The following is an 18,856-nucleotide window of genomic DNA, read 5'->3' on the forward strand; positions in this document are numbered from 1 at the left end:
TTCTTGCCTGGAAAATTCTATGGACAGACTACAGTCTGTCCTCTATGGAGGAGCCTGGCAGACTACAGTCCATGGGGTAGCAAAGAGTCGGACATGACTGAGCACTCATGCAAACAATAAGATCCTACTGTGTAGCTTAGGGAACTACATTCAATGTCCTGTGATAAACCGTAATGGAAAAGAATATGAAAAATGTGTGTGTGTGTATGTGTGTATACATACATATATAATTGAATCACTTTTCTGTACAGCAGGAATTAACACAACATTATAAATCAACTATACTTCAATTTAAAAATGAAAAAAAGTTTTTAAGGAAAAAAGCAGTCGTCTGAAAAAGGTCTTTCTATAATTAGAGCCATTCTACTTAAAAAAAAAACAAAAACCCTACCAGAGCTATTGTATTCTAAAAAAAAAATCTCAAACAGAACATGCTACTGTATGCGGATCTTCCTAATGGGGTCTGAGGCCCATACTACCTTCATGAAATGTTTTTGATGCTCTTGTAAGACAAGAGGGTGCAGGGTGATTGTGACGAGGTTCTCAATTAAGGTAGGTGAGGGTTACTGGATCCTTCCCTGAAGGAGATCTGTGTTTGGCTGAGGGAAAGTGAGTGACATCAACTAGCACCTTGATCCTCTCTCTCTAGAGATCTTGTTTGTTGGCTCTTAAAATACATGTGTCCTTGAACTTCCCAGGTGGCTCAGTGGTAAAGAATCTGCCTGCCAATGCAGAAGATGCAGGTTTGATCCCAGGGTCAGGAAGATTCCCCTGGAGAAGGGAATGGCAACCCACTCTTGCCCGGAGAATTCCATGGACAGAGGAGCCTGATGGGCTACAGTCTATAGGGTCGCAAAGAGTTGGACACGACTGAGACTGAGTGCACACACACAAACACACGAACAGATTAGTGAGAAACCTGCCCCTCTCTATGCCATAAGGTCAAACCAAATTATAAGTACATTTCACCACAGGGCCACAATTTCTGCCCTTGGCTTGGGCAATCCCTCTCCCATCAGCCCTCGTCACTCAGTTCTATGTCCCGTGGATCTCAGGATTCCTCAGCATAATACCTGGCACATTGTAGGTGTTTACTATTTCCTGATGAGCACTGAAAATTAAAATACCTAGTAAGTTTCAGTATTAACTTACAATAGCAAATAAAATTCAGGGGTTCAAGATAACATTTGCTGGTAATGGTAAATTCCTTTAATAGATGATCACTTCATTCTCTATATCTGCCTGGGAGTATTCCAATCTTTATAGTTAGGGGAGGAAGAGCCAGAAGGTAGACAGGAAGGTGATAATAAAGTGGCAGTATGGTGTGTCGGGCCAGAGGGACATTTTGAGAATGACTTCCCAAATAGAGTGGCTGGAGTATGTGAGCAACAATCACAGCCAAAGTCACCACCCAGATTCACGTCATTTTAATTCCAGAAGCGGGAGGGTGGGGGGGGGGGGTGTGGTTAGGATCTAGTCCTAACAGTGGATGGTGAGTTAAGGAATGTCTTGTTGTCATGGAAGCAGGAACAGTTAAGTCAAGGTCACAATGTACTCATCATCGAGGTTAACTGAGGCAAAACCTTAAGTTAACCATTTCAGTGAATGAAGAAGCTTCAAAGCCAGTCACGCTAAAAGCACTATGTTTCTTGGAAAATGATTAGTTTACAGAGCTGGGACCTTCAGCCAACAAACTTGAAGATAATTAACATTCGAGGTCAAGAGCTCCCTTTGCAGGAAGCTGGTTTCATCCAGGAAACACTGTGTCACTAACTTCCCACAACAAAAGCACGGCCAACATCTACTGAGCACCAACCATGAGCCATGAGCTGTGGGGCATTTTTTCAAGTTCACGGGTGCAACAGGCCTATGGTTCAATGCTATCATTTCCATTTTGTAGAAAAGGACACTGAAGTGTATGTAGTGGGATTAAATGATTTGTCCAAGCTCACACACATGGTAGGCAATGGAAATCAAGCTTTGAGTACAAGTCCACACAGACCAGTTATGGTATTTCCAGAGAGAGACAACAGGCACACTAACAAGGGTGGGTCCTTCAAATAAGTAAATAAAGTAAATGAAGTGTAAGTGAAGGAGGTAGCAATCTGATGGCTCCAAAGTGATAACACTAGACAAACATGAGATTATGCAATTTCCTGATTGTTTAACAGAACAAATTTAGACAAAACCCCAGCATTACTAATAGAGACTGTTTGCTAGAAAGAACTGCACTGGGGTTTAACAGTACATTAGGTAGGAAAAAATGGTATGTTATATTGAAAGAAAAAAAGTGTACGTTTAAAAGCTCAATCTACCTGAATTTTAACTGTGGTTTTGCTCCTAATTTTGCTTAGGTAAGATACTTAAATCATCTACGCTCCAGTGTCCTCCTTCAAGAGAGGGAAACATCTATTTCACCTGGATGGAATTGAGCTCCATCTGTCTACTACTGTGTCTGGTCAAAAGTGGTATGCAAAGGGAAGTTCCCTTCGCCTCCTAGAAAGAATAATTTCTGGCTCCCTCTGGAAGAGGTAGCCAAGATGTTAGGTCAAGGAGCTGGCGCTGTGGGCAGCCTCTTCATTACCTGGTACACTGCCTTTCTTGTGTGTAAAACTGGGGAGGTTGGACAGGGGATCTCTAAGCTCAAGCGCCCACTGAATCAATCTATGGGGATAAGATTTTCATTTAGACACCTTGCAATTATTTATCCTGCACCAACCTTGCCTAATGTACAATCTGGGACAACTCTGGAGAGAGCATTGCTAGGAGTGAGTAGCCAAGAAAAAGAGCTAGAAATCAAGAAAAAGAGTACATACATATATTTACATTTGTTTTCCACAAACACACACACACACACACACACACACAAAGAAACAAAGCCTCCAACGATGCTTTGGATAAAGGACAATTGGGTTAGGGGCTTCCCTAGTGGTCCAGTGGTTAAGAATCCACCTTGCAATGCAAGGGATACTGGTTCAGTCCCTGGTCCGGAAAGATCCCACATACCACAGAGGAACTAAGACCGTTGCCACATCTACTGAGCCTGCACTCTAGAGCCCAGGAGCCACAACTACTGAAGCCCATGCACCTAGAGCCTGTGCTCCACAACAAGAGAAGCCACTGCAATGAGAAGCCCACACACACAACAGAGAGTTGCCCCCACAACTAGAGAAAAGCCTACGCAAAGCAACAAAGACCCGCCGAAGTCAAAAAATAAAATAATCTTTAAAAAAAAAAAAAGGACACCTGGGTTAACACTTCACGTATACCCAGAAACCACCCCTATTACACAAACCTCCAAGGGAGAGGTAGAGAAAGCATGCCACAAACTCATGGGATGCAAACATTCTGGCTAGCTGATATATACTGACGTATTTGTCCCAACTTCTCATTCATTTAGAAGCCCTTCAAAGGCAGCAACAATGCCTCAACGATTCCGCAACGCTTCTCAGTTTCCACTTCATTCTGAATTCAGAAAGCTTGACAAATGCTGACGGACTCCTGGGAATTCCCTGGTGGTTCGATGGCTAGGACTCGGTGCTTTCACTGCCAGGGCCCAGGTTCAATGTCCGGGAACTAAGATCCCACAAGTCGCATGGCACAGTCAAAAAAAAAACAAAAGTTGATGGACTCCTAAACATCTTAAGTGTTAACCTTCAGCACTCAAAGACTTTATCGCTTAGTGTTTCAGAGCTCTTGGGCAAAAATTTTAACAGATCTAACACAGTTCTTAACACTGGAAGCACATTATAGTCACCAGTAAGTAAAAAATACCAGCACCTAGATCCTAATCTCAGAGACTAATTTATTGGCGTCTACAGGGTTTTTTTTGGTGGTGGGGAGGGGGGCAGGCAGAGGGCACTGGTTTTAGGAGTTCCCCAGATAATTCTCAGGAGTGCTCAGGGCTGAGATTCACTGACCAGTATCTAATCACAGAAAATTCAACAGCAGGATAAACCAAAGACCTCCTCAGGCTAAGACAGTGGCTGAGCATCCCCAACTTTTTCACTGACCCATCTATTTTTAGTCTCTATTTTCCTGTTTGAGTTTTGTTTCAGCCTCCTAGGAAACTGAGCACACTGGAGCACATGACAGGACCGATACAGGAATGTTAATACAGCAAAACTTTCTGCTTAATGCTTTTTACTTCACCTCAGAAGCAAGAGGAAAAATTAACCAAATCTATACAAAGTGCACAGTCATGTATTAAGGAATATCTGCTACCAAGCTTGAGGAAACCAAACACTGTACTCTTCTAGGACAGATCCAAGGTAGGGTCGGGTAAACCCTGAGTCTGCTCTGGTCAACGAAAATGTAGTAATTCGCTGGGAAAAGATGTGCATGTTACATAGCTCTTGGGATACTTAACTTCACGCCTTGAGAAAATGTGAAAAGAGATACATAGTGATTTATTCCCAAGAGTGACAACTGTTCTACACTGACCTCCATGCCCTAGTAAGAAAGAAACAGTGACACGACCCAAATGATGGAGTGGAATCAGAGGTCAAATCTAAAAACGAAAAAGTCCCAACTACTTGGGTGATGCTTAGGGAAATAATCTACCGAGTTAGAACCCCAAATATTCAATCACAAGGAATATAAACATCAACCTGTGTAACAGATGACAAATAGCTTACTGTAGTTTTTGTGCTATTTATTATAGCAGAAAGAATCATCTCCGACAGGATGAGACACTGACTGGGAAAGGAGGTATCCTCAAGGGATATGAAGGAAATCAAACCCAGCTCTGCCACAAATATGGTGAAACGGGCTCCCTGAAGATGCTTTCAGGCTAGCTTCAATGAAGCCAGATACCCATTCATAGTTCCCAGGTACCCATTATAGTTCCCTTAACACATTTTCTCTAAGTTAGCTCATTTACCAAAAAGAATTAAGTGGGCAAGAACAGCAAGAATCTCAAGTAATAGACAAGGAGCTGCCATCACCAAATTTTACCAGAAATGACAAGGCAAAAGTTAGCATATGATATTTAGCTGAAATCAGCAAGTTCTCCTTTTGGAGAGAATTTATAAATATTCTACTCTGTGACAAAACAGCAACGAGAAAGAAAGATACAGGGTCTTGATCATTGCTGCTGTGCAAATGAACAGCAGAACTGAGTAAGAGAGTTGACTGCAAACATCCCAGCAGAGAGGGCAATGAATTCCAGAGGGATTTAGTAACAATTTACATACTGCTCTAGGTGATAAATCTGACCATGATAAAAGCATTGTAAATGATTGAGTATATTAAAACTCAGACTGTGCACTAAATAAAAAGGAAACATATTCATTGTCAACATATGTAAATAGATGGGCAAAAGCTGTAAGCCTACGGCACAAAAAATGAATAAAGAATTAGAGATGATATTCTTCTCACAAGCCTTTAATTGTATACTTTGATAGTTATTTTATTAAAGAAGAGAGCACAATAGGAAACAATAGTTACACAGAACAATAGCTTACTGTGCAAAGTAGACACAGGGAGTTCACACAAATGATTAAAACTCCAGAGCCCGGACAGACTTTTTTTTTTCTGGGCTCCAAAATCACTGCAGATGGTGACTGCAGCCATCAAGTTAAAAGATGCTTGCTCCTTGGAAGAAAAGTTATGACTAACCTAGACAGCATATTAACAAGCAGAAACATTACTTTGCCAACAAAGGTCCGTCTAGTCAAAGCTATGGTTTCTCCAGGAGTCATATATGGATGTGAGAGTTGGACTATAAAGAAAGCTGAGTGCCAAAGAACTGATGCTTTTGAATTGTGGTGTTGGAGAAGACTCTTGAGAGTCCCTTGGACTGCAAGGAGATCCAACCAGTCCATCCTAAAGGAAATCAGTCCTAATATTCATTGGAAGGACTGATGCTGAAGCTGAAACTCCAATACTTTGGCCACCTGATGTGAAGAACTGACTCATTTGAAAAGACCGGGATGCTGGGAAAGATTGATGGCAAGAGAAGGGGATGACAGAGGATGTGATGGTTGGATGGCATCACCGATTCAATGAACATGAGTTTGAGTAAAATCCGGGAGTTGGTGATGGACAGGGAGGCCTGGCATGCTGCAGTCCATGGGGTTGCAAAGAGTTGGCCACAGCTGAGCGACTGAATTGAACCAGAGCCCGGTGAATAAATGGTCAAGGGCACTTTACACACATCAAAATGAACAAAATAAACCCACAAGGGAAAAAAAAACAAAACTTTTAGCTTCTACGTTACCTATTACACAAAGTCATAAAACCTCATTTTGGGAGGGCTGCAGAGAAACCAGTACACTTCAACTCTGGGGACAGCCCTATAGATTAAAGCTATACAATCCCTCGAAGTCTTTCACGTGGTAATTCCACACAGGGGCACAGATCCTAGAGCTAAGCCACCGATCACCTGGATGAACCTTAGCTATCCCAAAGTCACCCTCCAGATAGCCAAGACTGAAGCGACTTAGCAGCAGCAGCAAGCAGGGCAAACAGAGCTTAAACAAGAACAACAAAAATAAATAAATAAATAAAAATAAATGCAAAATAAGAGCAATCACAGCACACTTCTTTAACAGGGAGCCAAACTTAGAGGTTAGGGCCAGAAGGTAAACAGTTTGGCTTTGTGGGCCAGTCTCCATGGCAACTACTCAACTGTGCTGCTGCAGAGGTTCAGAAGCCACATATGCTATGTAATGAATGGACATGGCTGTGGTCCAATAAAGCTTTATTTACAAAAATAGGTGTTGCCAAAACCTAGAGCATGCACAACATAAAGACCAAACCCTAATGGGAACTATGGACTTTGGGGGATAATGATGGATCAGTGTTGGTTCATCAGTTGTAAAAAACGGCCCACACTGATGCCGGATGTTGATGGTAAGGACATTTTATTTTTGGAGGTGGGTATGGGAGTTCCCTCTACTTTCTGCCCATTTTGCTGTGAACCTAAAACTACTCTTAAAAATGAAGTCTATTAACTGTAAGACAAAAACAGGTAGCTGGCCCTTAAGACTATAGCATTCCAAGGGGAAAAAAAAAAAAAAAGGATTTGCCCAATTCTGGAATCAGATAATCATGGAAGCAAAATATCAGTTAACAGAACGCACACAAAATGAAAAGGAAAAATGGTGGTATTTTCTGCCTCCATCCAGTAATAAGACCAAGGTTTCCCAAATCTTGCCAACAACCCGATCAATTTCCCGAGGTTTAATGGGAGGAAACCACTCAGTCATCCGTAGGTCGGTATTGTGACCTGTCCCCACCTTCGGAAGCATACCTAACTGCCAAGACAACAATCAGAGCCGGAACTACACCTGAAGTGCTCAGAGTCTCATAAACCATGTTGAAATCCAGTCATATCAGATCTTTAGGGCCCAAAAGGTCAATTTGTCCTTTAAATTTAAATACTGACCCCAAGACGTCTATGGGGTCGCACAGAGTCAGACACGACTGAAGTGACTTAGCAGTAGCAGCAACATGCATTAAGCCACATTAGATATCTGTCCCCGAAATGGAATTGTTCTTGTCCCCTTTCAATTCTGAATCACTGGCTTTCGTCTCTAAACAGGTGAGTCGAATTCTTGGCAGCGCCTTAGAGCAGAATAGCCTGACTGCTGACAGAAAACCAGAGACAAATCCATTCTCCTCCCCAGTAGTAATCAGGCTTTAAGAAGTATGACTTTACAAACCCAAGGCTTTTCAAAGAGCAGTCATTTGGAAGCAAAGTCAACTTTTCAGTGGGCACTGGAACCTTAAAATACCTTCTCAAGGAAAAGAGAAGGTAGCTGGGCTTTTGAACCTCAAAAAGAGTCCAACAGGGAAACTGGCTGCTGCCTCCTAATAGCTGAAGGCTCCAAAGTTCGCAGAACCAGTGTTAATTATGGTAGAAATCTTTTCTGTGAAAAGGCAGAGTTGTCAGACAACCTCTTTTCTGGCGGATTTCAGAGATGCTATATTTAAACATGGGGACCTTAGAAGTTTGCACTTATATAACCACTGACTAAATTAAAGCGACATGATGTTTAATAACCTTTAGATGGAGTCAATAATCACCACTTACTGAGCGCCCACTCAGGGTAGAAAACAAACAGCTGAGGTTGAGAGAGGTTATGGAGAAGAGGTGAGTGCCCACCCTCCACAGAGAGACAGTTTAGAGTAAAATCAAGTAACAGAAGCAAATATCTTTAACACAAGTGTGGCTGTGCAAAAGACAAGGGCAAAGGAACTGGAAAATAAAACAGATGGTCTGTAGAGAGAGGATCAGAGTGATTAATGAAGGAACCAGAAGAGGACAGGGTAAAGCTGAAAGATGAAAAGCATGTCCAGGTGAAAATGTGAATCATTTCCTATGAACACATTTGAGATCCAGAAGGTTCTACCTTTAAGTTATGTTGCACAGTCCAAGTTCTCCTTTTCTTACACCACTAAGAGAACTTTTAACTCATAACAACCACTTAATAGGAAGACCTCGGGCTTTTGCAAATATCACAAAGAACCACCATAACATGAACTGCCATTTAAAGACAGTTAATTGGTCCAAAATTCCTGAGAGTACCAGATTTATAGGGGGAAAAGAGAGTAAAAGTTGTACTGAGATATAAAATCAATAAATGTTTATTCTGAACATTAAAATGTAATATTTCTATTACTCTTAATAAGGAATACATACAGTCTGAAGCCTTATTGTCCAATAGAAATACGTGAGCCACACGTCATTTTAAACTTCACATAAAAAGAAACAGGTGAGATTTTTGATGCTTTGTTTAATGCAAATGCTCCCAAAATTACCATTTCAACATGGAATCAATACAAAAGTATATTGAGATATTTCACTATTTTTATATTGTCTTTGAAATCCAATACCTTATACTTCCCTGGTGGCTCAGATGGTAAAGCGTCTGCCTACAACGCGGGAGACCCGGGTTTGATCCCCGGGTCAGGAAGATCTCCTGGAGAATGAAATGGCAACCCACTCCAGTATTCTCGCCTGGAAAATCCCATGGACAGAGGAGCCTCTTAGGCTGCAATCCATGGGGTCGCAAAGAGTCGGACACGACTGAGCGACTTCACCTTATACTTAGATCTCAATTCACAGGCTAAATTTCTATCAGAAATAATTGGCCTACAATTAGATTTCATCAAATTTACAGTTCAGGTAGATTCACATATTTAAACTGTTCTAAACATACTTAAAAGTTTTCCAATTAACTGAATCAAGTTTAAACTTAAATTAAATCAACTCAGTTTCCCAGTTTTAATCACATCAGCCACATTTCAAGAGCTCAATAGGTTCAAGTGGCTAGTGGTTATAAAACTGGACAAAAAAGGTCGAAATACAAAGAAAGATAATCCCTGGAATCAAAAATTCAAACCTAATTACTAAAAGAAACATAAAAAAACCAAAGCAAAATGTATAACACAGTATAAAATTAAAGGATTAAAGACAGAAAATGCAAGGAAATTATAGACGTTTATCATTACAGATAATAGATCCGTCATATCAACTAATACAAACTGGTTGAACTTAGCCACATAAAGAAATGGTCTGGCTCACAAAGCAAAACCCAACTTTAAGTTTTCAAGACAATATTTAAAACAAAGTAATTCAGAAAGTTTCGGGAAAATTAAAACAAGGAAAAAAGGGCTCCAGATCTCAATGTCAAATAAAGTTGCATATTTAAGACCAAAAAGCACTGAACTAGTAAAAGCATAGCACTCTGTATCCTAAAGGGTGTATCTCGCAATGACAGTTAAGGCTATCTATGTGGCAAATGTAACATTAACAGGCACAAAGCAAAAATCATAGGCAATGTGTGGAGAAACAGAATCGTATTACTAGGAGACTCGAACCTCTCTTAGCCCATGACAGGCCCAGTAAATTAAAAAAAAAACAAAGGTTATAGAAAATTCAAATAACATAATACAGCAGATTTGATATATCAGACCCTGTAACCCGAGAAGAGAACACAACCTTATTTTTGCTTCCCAAGGAACAATGACAAGAAATGAGCCCTGACTGGACTACAAAACAAAAATCAAGAAATTAAAGAAATAATGATTCAGATAGCATTCTCTGATCACAACGCAACAAAACTACACATCAACAAAATGAGAATACAGGGTACATTTACACTGGAAATTTAATAACTCTTAGTTAACTTAAGAAAATGAAGATGAAGAAGAGCTGCGGGGAAACAGGATCAAATACTATACATATCAGCTGCTAAAGCAGTGTTCAGAGGAATGCTTGTCACCTTAAATACTGAAATAAATAACAAAGAAATGAATTTTCCCATTCAAAAAGAAAAAAATAACAACACTGAGCAGATCAGGGGGGATTAATAAACCCAAAGTAGACATTAATGAACTAGGAAACAAAAGTCATAAAGCTAAGAACTGAATCCAATCATATAAATCAACAACTAATCTCATCAAGAAAGAGGGGAGGGGGGGGAATATAGAAGGAATAAAAGGGGAACAGCCACAGAGAAAATTAAGACTAAGAGACTACTATCTCAGCTATGCAAACTGACTTTAAAACCTTGATGACTAGGATAATTTTCTAGAGAAATAAATCAAAATGGACTCTAGCAGAGACATAAAATCTATACAGATCAATACCACAGGCTAGAGAAACCTGTCAAAGAGCAATAGTTCCCAAGACACACTAGGTTTAAAAGGTTCTGTAGGTAGATTCTACCAAATCTTTAAAGAACAGATAGTTCAAAGGATAAACTATGATCTTAGGGCAGAAAAACAATTTCTCCTGAAACAAGCATGACACTGACAAGAAAATCTAACAGACTGCACATACACACAACACCCAGAGCCAAACAGCACATGGAGATCAATATAATGAACCCAGGAATTCATCATACTATTCTCTCTAGTTCTGTGTATGCTTAAAATTTTCCGTAATAAAAAGCTAATGTTTGACTCAATAAAAAATACTGAATCATTACGCTGTACACCTGAAACTAATCTTATAAATCAACTACTCTTCAATTTAAAAGTTTTCTTTACTCAAACAGAAAATAATTCTATTGAGATACCCTTCTTCACTTATCAAAAGTTTGACAACCATGTGGTAGAACTGTAGGAAGACAGGTACTCGCAGAAACTTCCAGTGAGAGGATAAAGAGACAACCTTGATATGGAAGGCAATTTAACAATATTTATCCAAATTTCAAGGCTTCCCTGGTGGCTCAGACGGTAAAGAGTCTGCCTGCAAGGCGGGAGACCCAGTGATCCAAATTTCAAATGCACATAGCCTTTGATGTAGAAATCCCATTTTGAGGAATCTGTCCTATACAACTACTCACACGTGCATGAAATGACGGATGCAATAATTCACTGTAGCATGGGTTGTCACAGCAAAGACTGGAAACAACTTGCTAGCCATCAACGGGGAGCTGGCTAATGACTATAGTACATCATACAAACTCTCAGATGCCATAAAAAGAAAAAGGAAGTTCTGCAGTTATAGATATGGAAAGTCGTCTGAGGAATTAAGTAAAAAGCAAGGTAGAGACAAAAAAGTATTACGAGTTGCCAGTTATGTTAAAATGGGGAGGCAAGTGGACGAATGTTGGAAGCTGACTTTTCTATGTCGTTTTGTACCTTCTGAATCTGGAACCATGTAACTATAATCTCAGACCAAAAAGAACCTTTTTTTTTTTTTAATCACACCCTTTGGAATTGCATTATTGCAATTATAAACTCATAATCCATTTATAACACCTGCTATTCTTGTGACAGTTGCTAAGTGTGTGAAAGGCCATGTTTTAAGTAAAGACTGAGCTCAAAAGGCATAGAGAAATAAGACCCACAGATCAAAGGGGGACAACTCCAGATCCAGAAGATCATCTTAACTGGTGGTTCTCAACCCTGGTGATGCTGAAGAACCATCCAAAATACCAATGCTCTATACCCCCCCCCATAACATTTATAGTAAAGTTTGGGGGATGGGGCCCAGGCATGAAAACCATGCCTCTAAATGCTTTATATAGCAGTGGTCTTCAACAGAGACTGATTTATTTTGCTCCCCTGCAGGACATGGTGCTGTCTGGAAACATGTTGGCTGTCACAACTCAAGGGTGAAGGGAGTGGTGGGTGCTACTGGATCTAGTGAGTAGAGGCCTGGGAGGCCCACAGCGCACAGGACAGAGCCCACACCTGCCCCACCCCTAAAAATGTCAAGAGCGCCGAGACTGAGGAATCCTCCTTTCAAATAAAATCAGTGCTTCTGCAGTAACATGCAGTTTTAGCCTTCCTTCTTAAACAAGGAAGATCATCTTATTTACTAGTGTGGATATATTCGCATAATAAAGCTATTTCTGTGCCCATAAAAACCACAATTTGTCAGTGTGGTTATCACAAATACTCTAAACGTGAAATTCCGAGTATATCCTCTCTCCAGTCCAGGTATTCTAGTCAAAAACTCGGGTCCCATTTGTAAAGCAGCCAGGGGGAAAGTCACGAAGTTCACCAAGTGGCAGCCTGTGGATCGACATGGTCCAGCATCTGTTCTGAGCCCTGCGTCTTTTAAAATATATTGAATTGGTGCCAATCAGCTTCCCTTTCTGGAGCCAGCACATATGGGGTGGGGGCAGGTAGGTTGCCACAGTCCCCCCACCCCAAGCTGACTGCTCCCCACCCAGGGCCTTTAGCATTTGAGGTGGCCCTCCCCTGCCGTGTGCTCCAATCACTCTGGGCCATAAAAGCCTCCTAACTCTTGTGCCTTCTCTCCTTAAAAATACCCCCACACCCCTTCTAAATTCTCAAACTCCCACATCACTTGCCAAAATCAGACTGCTATCCAGGGCTGGAAGAACCAAGAGAATGGTAGAAGCTGAAATGGCCTCTTGGTGTGATAACTGTCTACTGTTGTCATTAAAGATAGGTTGCCTGCCACCTGATTCACCTCTGGGCATTACAAAGGAGGCCTGAGTTTCTAGCAAATTCCACCACAATCTTATATATATATATAGCACTTCTGTGAGCTTCCTTATAAGGAAGATTTCAGTTAGTAAGCTTCTTTCATTATCCGAGATTAGAGTACCCCTCCACTACTCCCCAAATAGGTCAGAAGCTTTATACGGGAAATACCTATCCAAAGATTTGGTAATTTCTTTGTAAAAAGCTCATCCCTCTTCCTTTGAAATTAGGATCACACAGTTTCGGAGCTGTGCTTTAGAGATGACCTTATACAACCCACATGTGTTCTTGAGGAGGACAATGAACTCCAGTGAATTCAGTCCCTCAGCCAAGGCCAGCAGGCTCTTGAGTCACTGGCACAGCAAGAATTAGAACATTTCTTTCCAGATAATGGTCCCATGGGTTTTCCACAATAACACTATCCCCCACTGTGGTTTTCCTCCTCAAATAACATCTTTGCTAGAACACCTATTAATGTGGTAGATAGGAGCTGCTACAGAAATAAATCAGCCAAAATGTCTCCAAGCTACCAGGGCTATCACTTCAACTTGGGAGAGTAGAAGGAGGGAACTAGGAGTCTCTAGATTCTTTTTATGTCTGTTATTGTGAATTAACCTGTCTCAGTTTACCCCACTGAAAAGTGGATACCTTCAGACTCTCTCTAAGCCACATACTAGGGATGGAAACGTGCTATTTATAGCAACAGAGACATTTTCTTTTTAAACTTTGAAGGGGGCGGGGGCTCTGCCTGAAACCTCTAAACTTCTCACAAGTGACAGAGATGGTAAAGTAAAACTAATGAAAAGCTTCTGGGAGAGAAGTTTAAGATGCAAAGGTTCACCTATCACCGAATTCTGATTTCCCTCATCATTTGCTGGCAAACTGGTTTCTTAACATTTAATTTGGTCTCAACTAACCAATTCCGCTCGTCCTATCCCAACTGTGAACATCACACGGTGCTCTGGCTCTCCACAAAAAGTGCTACCTACTCTGCACTTGGGTTTTTATGCCCACCTGACATCATCTCTTGACATTTACCTAAGATTCATTAAACGACCAGCTGCCCCGTTATTCTCCCTTGAGAGCTTAGAACATCTCTGCTGCTCCATGTTCTTTCCCTTCCAGGATGCCTTGCTCTGACTCGATACCTGGCTGCGCACTTCGGTTTTATCACTTTCACGTGTTTCACAACCAGCTGCCCCGCATTCAGCAATTGTGAGTATTCCCTACGTGCTTGCACCGGCACCACTCTGGGGAAACACGGTCCAGTTTTAACAGAACGTCGTGGACTATTCCCATCTCAGCTAGGCCTCAGGCAGGTTGGGGGCAGGGTCTTCTGTGCTCGCACCTCACTTCGTGGAAGCTACCCACCAGCCCACCGCACAGGGGAGAAGCGAGGGGACGCAGGAGAGGCACGACGAAAGGTGTGGCACCTGACCCTGCTCTGGCGCCAGGAGCCCACACGTCAGTTCTTCCCCAGCATCTAAGGCATTCGCAGCCCAGGCCTCCAACTGCTTTACCAGAACACCACCAAGACAGCAGTTCGAGTCCGGCCGCTCCGGCCGCCTTAGGTGGTGCCTCAGAGCACCTTAGAGCAGAAAAGGAACGAAATGTCATTGCATAATTTATTCGACCGCAAGGCGTTTCTAAACAGGTCTTACCCAACGCAAAAAAAAAAAAAAAAAAAAAAAACACACACAAAAAACAAAAAACAAACCCAACGACCTAAACATAAAACCATTGAAAAGCCACCCACATTCCGCTCCGAAGTTTTAATGGCCCGGAGGTCTGTGTCAAGCAGATTGGAAGCTAACGACGGCAGGTTTAGGAAGTCCAGCCGCCCGGGTTGATGCTCCTCAGACACCGTTTCTGTGTGTCGGGGTGAGCCCCCGGCGGGTGTGCGGGTGCCAGGCCCTACCCCTCCGTGCCCCCAAATCCGAGCCTCTGGGAGAGGCCCCGGAGCCCCGCCCGTGGTTCCCACGGACTTTGCCCGGAGGCCGCGGACACCCGCAGCGGTGGGCCCGGAAGGTAGCGCCTCCGCACCCTGGGGTCGTGGGGACCGTGGCCCCGCACTTACCGAAGTCCAGGAACTGCTTGATGGAGAGCGGCGACGGCGAGAAGCGCGAGTAGCGCTCAATCTGCTTGGGCACCGGCTGCTTCAGCAGCAACCGGAACAGCCGCATCCTCGCCCCGGCAGCGCAGAGACCGGCCGAGACGCTCAGGCGGCCGCAAGGACCGGTGCAGCTGAGCCGCGCGGATCGGGCACGTTCGCCAAGCGCGCACCCCGGCCTCCGCCTCCGCCTCCGCGCCGCTGGTGCAGCCTCCGCAGCACCAGCAGCACAGCAGCTCCCTAGCCGCGGCCGGTTGCCCGCGGCTTTCCCAGGCCCCGCCCACGGGGGCGGAGCCGGCCGCCGCACGTACGCGGGGCGCGAGGGGCGCGCGGCCGCACGCGCTGGCTGCTGATTGGCCGCTGCCGCCTTGGCTTTCTTTCGCCCGGGCACAGCCCGGCGCCGGTGTGTCCCTCCTTTCTTCCTGGGACCCAAACAAGCCCGGCAAGTGCAACTGACCCGGGTCCCGTCCCGGGCTAGGTCCTCCGCGGCTGAAAGGTGGCGGAAGTGCAAGGAGACTGGGAAGAGACCCGAAGCCCTCGCCCGGAATCCGATCCTACGAGCTGCTCAAGGCCCCTCTCTACCGAAGGCATCTCTTCCGGGAAGCCCTCTCTGGATCAGCTGACTTTGACTTCAGGGTATTCGTTGCATCTTGATACGTTTTCATTTTCTGTTTACCACTTAATTATAGAGATTGCTTCATGCCCACCACCACCATCACCACCGTTGGGCAGAAATAAACTCACTGGTTCGGATTTCTGCCTGCCCATCACCATTGGACGAAATTCATTATAACGTCATTGATTCTGTTTCGTGGCCCCCCCCCCGCCCCCACCCTTCACCTTCGGACGGGATTGTTAGGTCAGTGCCTCCCTATTTCGTGACTCACCGCCCCTGGTTCCCACCAACCCTCCCTTCCCACGCTCCTTCATGGGCCAACACCTTTGGGCAAGATTAATTGATAAGTCACAATTTCATGCAACCACCACCACCAGCAGTGGACAGGGTCAATTATAAGGTCACTGACACTTCATTTCGTCCCTACCCCTACCCCCCTCCCGTGAATGCCCCCTAACATCATTGGACAGGATTAATTGTAAGGTCACCGTCTGTTTCGTACCCCCCCCTGCCCACCCTGTTTTGAAAGGATCTACCTTTCAAAACACTACTCCTGCAAAGGACCAAATTTAAGGTCTTAGGCACTATCTTTCAGACCCCTTCATGACCACCACCACCATAGGACAGCCCCCTGACTCTTTTTCATGCCTCACCACCACCACACCACTTATTCTGGACAGGAGCCTGTGTTTACACTATGTTTACACACTGCGTTATTCTTTGTGTAAGAGTGAACTTGAACTCAGGGCTCAGTATGTGAAATCATTATTTCCCAAGTGAAGGTATAAAATACAGCTTGCTTTAACCGTTTCCACCAAACTTTGCTTTATTTTTAGCAATGTATCAACTAAATGACCGGTAGAATAGGACTTCCCTGATGGGAAATGACTAAGACTCCATGCTTTGATCCCTGGTCACAGAACTAGTTCCCACATGCTGCAAGAAAGACTGAAGATCCTGTGTGCCACAGCTAGGACCCTGGCATAGCCAAAGAAATAAATATATTTTAAAAATGAAAGAATATTCTCTAAGGAAAGATAAAAATTTAACTGGAAATCACTCCTTTGGTCTGGTTGGACTGGTTTTCTCAGTAGGATTATTGGTGTGTAGCTGTTTAGCTTCTGTGCCTTCGTTGGGTTTTTATGCACCCAATTCTCTACTCTGAACTTAAAAAGTCATACGTATACTCAAAAGACATCCACTGGTCTTCTCTCACTTCTAGATTTTTAAGTACACTTTGGTCATCTTCATGGTGGTATGTTATGTAGACTACCATGTCTTTCCCATTCAAAACAGAAGCCTAAAAGACATACTAACAATCTTGTTAACCAGGAGCTTTGCCAGAAGAGCTAAGCAATGCTAATGGTGTGCATGGGCAGACAAAAAGACCTATTGTCTGTGATTCCCCCAGTGACTTTCTCGGGGGCTACCTAGAGGCACAGTGTACTTGGTGGCAATGTGGGAGTAGATGAACAGGAAGACTGAGTATCCATGGAGAGGGAGTTTTTCCCAACCTAAGTTGCAAATCGCTGCTGATCTTTCTGAGCTCAGAAAGACTTGTTTCACTCCTTTCTTTTTTTAACTGAACAAAATGCTACTTTACATCTATGTATTCTGATTTACTAAACTTTCATGTGCCTAGTTTTATTAATATTTCTCCAAAAGGTGGCAAAGTCTTAGAGGCTGGGAACAATATGAAAGAGCCTGGTATAATAGAAATTGTCCTAGTCCAGGGCTTAAATGAATCCTAAGCTTGGTTCTATCATTAACTAGCTGTGTGACCTTAGACTAGTGGGGGGAGATAAATTAGGAGCTTGGGATGAACACACCCACTACTCTTGCCTGGAGAATTTCATGGACAGAGGAGCCTGGCAGGCTACAGTCCATGGGATCGCAAAGAGTCAACACAACTGAGCAACTAACACTACTATATATAAGACAGATAACCAACCAGGACCTACTGTATAGAACAGGAAACTCTACTCAATATTCTCTGATAACCTATACAAGAAAGTTATCTAAAAAGAATATATGTTAATGTATAACTGAATCACTTTGCTGTACACCTGAAACTAACATGACATTGTGGCAAATCAACTACACTCCAATAAAATTTTTAAGTGTGAGAACCAGTGTGCTGCGGTATGCACTCTAACCCAGGGCCCTATTCCTTCTTATTAATGCCTCAGACCTGAGCGCACGCATCACTTAGATCTACATCAAGGGAGGCCTTCCCCCATCATAAATGCTACTCATTCCCCTTGCTATATACTTTCCTGGCTCTCGTGCCTCCCACTGTAACACGCAAAACACTTTGTTATGATTTTATTATTGCTGTCTATTGACTAGTGCTGCTTTTGTCGGCAATAGCATCACCCTGTAACTACTGGATCCAGGTCTGGCTTATTCACTGCTTCATCCTCAGCATCCAGCGTAAGTACCAGCCAGTATTTAGGTTCACAACAAATATTTTTTAAATAAATGAAAACCAGCAACAACAACAAAACCTACCCCAAATCGCATTCCTTTTGATCAGCTCTCAATGGAGAACAAAGGCAAGGGTAGTGTTCTGAGTAATTAAAACGATAATGGACACTTCATTACATAATAATTAGATAAAGCCAAAATCCAAAGTGGACTCTAACAGATGATGGAAAAAAAATAACCCCTGATTATCTCACCATCAATCACTGGTGGGTGGATCTTATCATAAAATGCCTCCACCTTCATTTGACTCTATGAAATCCTGGTCTCCCTGTCTTTTCCTCTACTCTCTCTTCACTCTCAACAAATATTTTTTTGAGCACCTACTGTGTGCTCTGTGAAAGTACCTATGTTGTCTTTTCACAGTAAATCTGATGGGTGAATATTATCTTTATTTGATAGGTGAGTGAACTAAGACACACAAAGCTTAACCTAATTTAAGATTACACACCTTGTAAATGACAAGCCACATTTGAATCAATATCTCCTGACTCTCAATTCTATGTTCTTTCATAATACTGGCCTGAATTGTTCTTAACAGACATTTTTTAAAAAGTATTTTTAGGTTCATAGCAAAATTGGGTGAAAAGTGAATTACCACACACAGCCTCCCCCACCATCAACAACCCACACCAGATGGTACCTTTGCTACAGTGAGCCTACATTGACACATCATTATCAATCCAAGTCCATAGTTTACACTACTATTTATTCCTGGTATTGTACAGTCT

General features: G+C 42.9%; 1 protein-coding gene across 2 annotated transcripts in view; it reads right to left on the reverse strand.

Annotated features, from left to right (window-relative positions):
• The window catches only part of PDK3 (pyruvate dehydrogenase kinase 3), a 92,158-nt gene extending 76,834 nt beyond the window's left edge, over window positions 1-15,324 (reverse strand). For both annotated transcript variants that reach the window (XM_061407820.1, XM_061407819.1), the window contains exon 1: window positions 14,993-15,324. In XM_061407820.1, the coding sequence (XP_061263804.1) occupies window positions 14,993-15,098 (106 nt within the window). In that variant the 5' untranslated portion in view covers window positions 15,099-15,324. The remainder of the gene's footprint in view (window positions 1-14,992) is intronic.
• Between the last annotated feature and the right edge of the window lie 3,532 nt (window positions 15,325-18,856).

The sequence above is a fragment of the Bos javanicus genome, chromosome X, assembly GCF_032452875.1.
Source record: "Bos javanicus breed banteng chromosome X, ARS-OSU_banteng_1.0, whole genome shotgun sequence".
NCBI lineage: Eukaryota > Metazoa > Chordata > Mammalia > Artiodactyla > Bovidae > Bos > Bos javanicus.